General features: G+C 35.3%; 1 protein-coding gene across 4 annotated transcripts; it reads left to right on the top strand.

Annotated features, from left to right (window-relative positions):
* Positions 1–2198: 2198 nt before the first annotated feature.
* LOC104219079 (putative wall-associated receptor kinase-like 11) lies at positions 2199–5955 on the top strand. Of its 4 annotated transcripts, none has more exons than XM_070162679.1 (4): positions 2199–2628; positions 3547–3678; positions 4031–4386; positions 4962–5955. In XM_070162679.1, exons 1-4 carry the CDS (start codon positions 2199–2201, stop codon positions 5340–5342), a joined length of 1299 nt encoding a protein of 432 aa, XP_070018780.1. In that variant the 3' UTR covers positions 5343–5955. The 4 variants fall into 4 exon arrangements, with proteins under 4 accessions (XP_070018780.1, XP_070018781.1, XP_070018779.1 ...); XM_070162680.1 differs by having other exon boundaries at positions 3992–4386; positions 5389–5955; XM_070162678.1 differs by having other exon boundaries at positions 3992–4386.
* The last annotated feature ends 2217 nt before the right edge of the window (positions 5956–8172 follow it).

Raw genomic sequence — 8172 nt, 5'->3', positions numbered from 1 at the left:
GCTAATTACAGGATCTAGCATAAAAGAGATCACCATGGTTAAGCAACAACTGACGGAGGAGTTTGAAATGAAAGACTTAGGACCAGCTAAGCAAATGTTTGGGATGAGGATTAACAGAAACAGGTCTGAAGGAACCTTAAAATTGTCTCAAGAAAAATACATACAAATGGTACTAAGCAGGTTCAACTTTTATGATGCAAAGACCAGAAGCACTCCACTCGGAAGCCATCTTAGTCTGTCGAAGGACCAATCATCTAAGACAGATGAAGAAAGGAAGTACATGTCCAAAGTTCCATATGCATCAGTAGTATGAAGTTTGATGTATGCTATGGTTTGCACCACACCTGACATAGCCCATGCAGTTGGAGTTGTCAGTAGATACGTGCCAAATTCAGGAAAGGAGCATTGGAAAGGTGTAAAATGGATATTGCGATATCACAAAGGCACCTCAGGCATGGCACTTTGTTTTAAAAGGAGCAATATTATCTTACAAGGTTTTGTTGATGCAAATTTAGGCGGCGATATGGATAGTCGCAAAAGTACCACCTGCTACGCATTCACCTTAGGTGGTAGTGTTGTTAGATGGATGTCCAGACGTCAGAAAAGTGTTGCTCTATCTACCACAGAAGCAGAGTACATGGCAATCTCAGAAGTTGAAAAAGAGATGATCTGGCTCAAGAACTTTCTTAAAGAGCTAGGTAAAGAGCAGGACAATTGTGAGCTTTTCAGCGATAGCCAGAGTGCAATTCATCTTGCCAAGAATCCAATATTTCATGCAAGATCAAATCACATCCAATTGAGGTATCATCATATCCGAGAGTTGATAAGTGAAGGAACTCTTTCCCTGCAGAAGATACCAGAATCGAAGAACCCGTCAGACATGTTGATCAAAGTTATCAGTGTTGACAAACTGAGGTTGTGCACCTCAGTTAGCCTTCAAGATTGATAATGTGAAGGCGCCACCAGAGAATAACAAATCTTTTTTTTTTTAATTTTCTTTCTTGAAGTATATGGGTTTGAGGGGGAGATTGAAAGGAACCAATCCAGCTGTAAAATAAAAGAAAGAAGAGAAAAGCTGTAAAAGAAGACAAAGAGAAAAGGAGAAGAAAGAAAACGTGAATTTTTTTTGCGGCAGCCTCTCTTACCCCACCAAGTCAAAGTTGGCAGGCTGCAAATGTAAAAGAAGAATTTGGCGTGCAATTTGCGGTGTCGTCTTCTTCGTATTCACATTTGCTGAAAATTTTCTTTCAGCAGACGCTCTGCTTATAAATAGGCATCCCCTTCCTTAATTGTAAATTATCCCTCAACTTCTTCTTTCTCTTCAATTAATAAAGAGCTATTCTTTGTGTGGCCGTAAATTAGATAAAAATTGTTGAATCACGTAAATCTTGTCTTGTGGAGTACTGGGATTTCCAGAACTTTTACCATTATAATATATGATTCTACCAAAGAAGGCATGCAGTAGTATCAGTATATACGAAGATGCAGATTACCACCATGTGGTCATTTTTTATTCTTCTTACTGGCCTGCTTCTTAAAGAAACAGCACAAGTTTCAGGCTTTCAGCTATAAGAATAAGATCACTACCAGCACTAATATCTTCATCAAAGCCTGGCTGCCCAGAAAGATGCGGCAACTTAACCATTCCTTATCCATTTGGGATAGGAAAAGGGTGTTACTTCGATGAACAATTCGAAGTGAGGTGCAATAACAACACTGCTTTTAGTCGTGGTCTTAATGACAGATCTGTGAAACGCATATCCATGGACACCATCACGATTGTTATTCCTTTCAGTCCTTACCCCTACAACAAATCATCTGGAAAGAACATTTACGGTGATGAATACAGCACGTGAAAATACATCAATGAGTATTTCAGTGTTTCCATCAAGAATAATTTAGTAGCCATTGGGTGTGATATTTATGCTTATATCAAAGATTTAGACAACAGTAGTAGACGCCAAGACAATATTGTAAGTGGATGTGCTTCTTTCTGTGACAGTGGTGGAGCTAAAGGTAAGTAAACGGTTTATATGAATTTCTTTCATCAGAAAATTATATTGTGCAAGTAGGGTAAAATTATACTTTTTTGGGTATATATATTATAAATTGTTGAATTCCCTTAACATAAGGGAATTATCTAAGGTGGTAGCAAAAGTGGTTCAAAAAGTATTTTTACGTTACAGGTTCACTGCTCTATGACTCCAATAATGCTTCATATTCAGCTTCATCAACTTATTGCACTGGGAATCACGGTTGTTGTCTGTCTGTCTGCTTTTTCAAGAATGCCAAGAATTCTCTTTGCCTCCATACAAACAATGAACACGGAGAAAACATCATGGACATCTAGCAATTGCACCTATTTATTAGTTGTGGAAAAAGGCATTGCTGAATCTGAATTCACTCAATTACTTGGTAAGTGCAAAAAAGATGATTATTATAACATCAGGCAGGCGGTGAACTGGGTAATTGGCAATGTTAGTTGCGACAAAGCCACCAGAACGCCAGAATATGCATGCGGAAAGAACAGTAGGTGCGTTGATGACACTACTAGACCTACTGAGGGATATCGATGCAATTGCTCTCCTGGTCATCAAGGCAACCCTTACCTCCCTAATGGATGCCAATGTACTAATTCTCGTGTCCATCTTTATCTGGATCTAACTTATATATTACCCCCGCCATTTTAATTTATGTGTCTTTCTTTTTAATCTATTTCAAAGATAACGTCGCATTTCTATTTGAGATAGATCCATGATATGAACTTTATGGGTTTGAATTTAAGATTCTACAGCATGTCATCTAGTTTACTGGGTTTAAGATTTATTATTTGTATTCATTTAGTGCGCTTTTCACACATACAGGTTCTAAGCCAAAGCTACTAGGTTTAGACAAACTCGTAGCTAAGTAACTAGATCCTGGTTTCTATGTTTAGTAAAGTTTTTAATTCCAGTATATATATTTATAACCCTTAATAACACTCCTTCATAGGAATGTAATAGCATGTGTAAGATCACAAGATTCAAGGGATACTTTTGGCATGATATATACACCTTTTGTTTAAAACAACGACATTCAAAAGTATTCCTTATACTTTTAGACTTCTTGGTCAATCAAACTAAGACACATAAATGATATCAAGTATTGTTTTAGCACGTAACATGTCGTATTTTTCAGGTAACTAATCTCGCTCTTTATGGATAATTACTTACAGTTATCTTTTAGGTGACCTAAAAGTGTAAAAAGTTCTACACTGTCTGTGTACAGAAGTTAAACTCTTTTTTATTTCACTAATTGAAAGAAACATAAAACTACTACCAAGGCTTGTACTGCAATTGTACCAGTGAGAATTTATCATATAATAGCTGAGGGTTCAATTCTCACTATCGTCTTACCTCCTTTCCCTTCCCTTATCCCCTTGAGTAAAAACAAGCATAAAATTAGACCATTGATCAAGCTTGTTGATAATGAGATCAAAGAACTTTGAGCCATTCATTGTTTGTATCTCTTTCTTATTTTTCTTTGACTTGATGTTAATTTCCACAGACATCAACGAGTGTGCAAGTCAAAAAGGGAAACATTCATGTCCCAATGATGCTCGCTGCATAAATACTCCTGGCAGTTTCCTTTGTGACCCAAATGATGTGAAACTTATGCTGACTATACAACTCTTCTTAGGTATTGTATAACTCTCTTCTTTGTCCTTTTTTTTGTTCTTATTTTTCTTTTTGTTAAGTAAATTATGCTTTCCGTAACTTTTTGTTTGAGACATATTACTCCTTGAACTGTTATACCTGACTAAGAACTTTATACTTACATTTCTTCTAGCTAACTGCTCTTTAAGAATATTAGAAGCTCATTTATCTTAATCTAAGTTTTAAAATAACAAAAGGGCCTGGAAAATTATGGAAAATAGGAGGAGCACTAGTTCAGGGTGTTCTAAAAATGGATTTATGTTTCTTTTGTATGAAATTGGTTTTCTCACAAGCAGGTGTTGTAGCAGCAGTTACTTTTGTAATCTTGATAGCAGTTTGTCTTTGGCTATGCAAAAGGCTTCAGAAGAGGGAAGAAAAGAAAGCTAAACAAAAGTTTTTCAAGAGGAACGGTGGATTGCTTTTGCGACAACGTATTCCCTTTAGTGAAGAAAGTAGTGGTGGCTCTTTGTTAAAGCTCTTTTTCAAAGAGGAGTTGGAGAAAGCAACAGACAATTTCAATGAAAGTCGAATTCTTGGAAAAGGAGGGGCTAGTACTGTCTACAAAGGAATGTTATCATATGGAAGCATTTTAGCTGTGAAGAAGTCCAATAAAATGGATGAAGATCAAATTGAACAATTTATAAATGAGATACTTATTCTCTCCCAGATAAATCACAGATACATTGTCAAGGTACTGCTTTAGAATTTAAATTAGGCTCTTGCTACAAATTATGGAAGAAGAGAATAACATTATGCAAAGGATAAAAAATTTATAAGGCACAAGGAGGCTGTAAAATGGAGAGATAAACGTAAAACACACAAATAACATTGGAAATACTCCACTCTAACAAGACAACACACTAGACTTGATATATATATAGTACTACAACAACTTTTAAACACCAATTTACATAAACTATAATTAATGAACAATCTAAAATTACTCAATAGACACACTTTAAACACATAGGATAACTCAAAAGACAAATGAACCCAGCATTTAATCACACTTTTACTCCCTCTGTTCCATTTTTTGTGGCACTATTTCCTTATTAGTTTGTTCAAAAAGGAATGGCATCTTTCTATATTTGAAAATCTAAGTTAAAGTTCTCATTTTACCTTAATAGCATGCCTTTATAATCTCATGGCAAGTTTAAGACAGTAGATTCCAAAAGTCTTTCTTTTGTTATTAAACTGTGTCCAAACAAAATACGCCACATAAATTAAAAAGGAGTGAGTAATATTTAAATTTACTATTTTTGATAGGTACTTGGCTGTTGTTTAGAAATTGACATTCCTTTATTGGTTTATGAATACATCTCTAATGGAACCTTGTCATCCCATATTCATCGAAACCGCAGTCACAATTCTGATCCTACTGTCTCAAAACCATCAACAATAATACTATCGTGGGACCATCGCTTGCGAATTGCTGCGGAAGTAGCAGGGGCCCTTTCTTACATGCACTCATGTGCTTCTACTCCTATTCTTCACAGAGATATCAAATCAAGCAACATATTATTAGACGATGCTTTTAGAGCAGTGGTTTTTGAGTTTGGACTTTCGAGATTATTGTCTGTTGACAAGACTCATTTAACAACACTAGTAGGTGGTACATTTGGTTACATGGCTCCACAATATTTTTGATCTGGTCAACTTAATGACAAATGTGATGTCTATGCATTTGGTGTAGTTCTTGCAGAGCTTCTGACAAGCCAAAGAGTTGTCTCTTCAAACATAATAGAAGATCCAGGTTTGGTCAAACGCTTTACATTATTATTGAAACAAAATCTCATTTTTGAGATTTTAGACACTGAAATTATAAAAGACCTTGAGGATGAAAAAGTGATTCTTGCTGTGGCTAAGCTTGCCAAGAGATGCTTAAATTATAATGCACTGCACGGAGAAGGCCAGGCATGAAGGAGGTGGCAGCTGAGCTTGATCAACTAAGAAAAAGGGGGCAAGATATACCTCATGATGAGTGTTGTCAAGATAACATTTCTCCAAGAAGTGAAAGTTCATATAGTTGTAAATCTGATTGTACAGAAGAAGATAATCAGAATTTAGTGTCTCATGATTAACTGAACTATGATTGAAAGGAAAGTTTAAAATTTCTACAACTACAAGTTCTATTTCATGTAAATGTTGAAGTAATGTCATTGAGACATAATTAAATGAATATTAGGCAATGACTTGCCATAATATTAAGTTGTTGACTTGTTGTAACTACGATGAAGATAATTGTTATGATTTTCTTTTATTATCGTTTATTATATTTTTGGCACCTAGCTACTTTAATAGAAACAAAAGAAGGTCGCTTGAAATGGTTTGCCTGCGTCGACCTCCAGATGCACCGGTACATAGGTATGAAAGCATGGTGAGCGATGGTGCTAAAAGGGGGATAAGGTAGACCTAAAATCACATGGAAGAAAATGGTTTGGAAATACCTACAATTTCTTGGAATCCATGCAAACTAAAGATTAGGCACAATGGAAGAAAAAAATTTATATAGGTGATATCAACTAATTAGGAATATATTTGTCATGTCAGTACATTTATGTATGTATTAACACGTGTAATCGTTTTATGAAATGATTATTAGGTGATAATACTGAGGAAGCTCCATACTAATATGTAGGTGAAGGATTCTAGAAACTAACTTGTCGACAGACGACAAGAAGAATTAGGATTTTGACTACATATGGGGTTTCAGAAGTAGAAGCTTATGTAGGTGTTTTTCCACCGCTTGAACGCTAAGGGTGTGGAAGTTTAAGACTGGCTAGTATATACTGTCCCACATAATTTGTTAATATGGTTTTTTGGTTTATTATCTTCTGCCCTTTTAACTCTGCGTATGCGTAGAGTATAACCAGTGTCAATTCAGCTTACCTTAAGATATAATAAATTGTACGCGAAAGGATACAGATAGTTCATGTATCCGATCTCAACTAGTTTGAGACTGACGTGTAATTGATTTCTGATTCATTACAAATTGTTATGAAGTCAGAGAACTATTATATATCTGTACTACCCCAACTCTTAAACATATATTATAGTGTTAAGTGATTATGAATTTAGATGTTTATGTTCTACATGGAGATCATGTTAGGTTCAGCCGTAGAACAAGGTTCCATTTCAGATTTCAGACAATGGCAGTTTATACTGGAAGTTTCGGTTAACCCGAAACAGCTAAAGGATAGATATTCTCAATTGGACAATGAACAACTCAAATACGGTCCAAAGAAAGTGCAATCCTGCAGTCAAAGTGAGCTATTTTAACCATCTTGAATCAATATGACAGGTGAAAAATACTTCACAGAGCTAAATAATTCATTCAGGCACTTAAGCAAACACCTTATGGGCAACCATTTTTCTTTGGACAACCTTAGGGAGCTGGATCCCCCTTCCCCCACCCCCCAAAACCAATGGGGCTTTCTCGTCAGCAAGTGGCAATGAAATCACCCCCCCCCCCCCCCCCCCTCACACACACACACAAAAAAAAAAGATTCAGAAATAACCAATATAAAAATCACAATTTCAGACTTCAAGCCACGAAGAATATTCAATTTTAAACTCAGGAAAACTATCAAAAAAGTGAATGTTGGGATGAAATAACAGAGACAAATGTGAAGAAATTTCATACCTGGAATTTAGAGATTCAAAATCAAAGGACGAAGAAGAAAGTTACAGGCTCCGTGAAAATTGTGCTCCTACTTCTGGACTGAAAATCCGACCATTCAAACTAGCTATTGCCAAAATTCTGTAGTGGTCCCGCCAAAAATTCAAATAACGGTTACCTACTAGTAATTCCTTGTGAATATTCAATAATGAATATTCATTAGGGGTCGTTTGGTTGCCGGTTAGAGTTATGCAGAAATAAGTAATGCATGTATTAGTTATGCAGGGATTGAGTTATGTTGGGATTAGCTATGCATAGATTAGTTCTACGGGGATTAGTTATGCGGAAGTTATATAAGGATTAGTAATATAAATGTAATGTGAGTTTTATTTATTATTAGCTTATTTTATTTTATTAAAATTGTTAGTATAGTTTAAATATATCTTGTTAAACAAAAAAATACAAGTTTGAATAAAGGGTATTCTTGTCATTTTGTGTTTTAATACGGGTATTACTAATACATGTATAAGTTATTCCACCTTCTATTCTGCATAAATAATATATAGATTCCCTCATAACTTATACGTGTATTAGTTATGTAGAAAAGAAAAACATGAACCAGACATTGTATTAGCAATGCTATATTTTATGTGGAAAAGAGGAAAAAACAACCAAACATTATATAACTTATGCTAGCTTTTATGTGGAGATTATTTTTTTCCCTTCTTTTAACCAAACAATGTATAAAGCTATCCTAGTTTTAATACATGGATAACTCCTCTCTAACCGGCTATCAAACGACCCTCAACTGCTTTTGGTAAATTTATGTAGCGAGCTTTGATCGAGTGATTTGTTTTT

Source organism: Nicotiana sylvestris, chromosome 11 (assembly GCF_000393655.2).
Source record: "Nicotiana sylvestris chromosome 11, ASM39365v2, whole genome shotgun sequence".
NCBI lineage: Eukaryota > Viridiplantae > Streptophyta > Magnoliopsida > Solanales > Solanaceae > Nicotiana > Nicotiana sylvestris.
The sequence above is the reverse complement of the archived record's forward strand: the minus strand, read 5'-3'. Positions and strand labels throughout refer to the sequence as shown.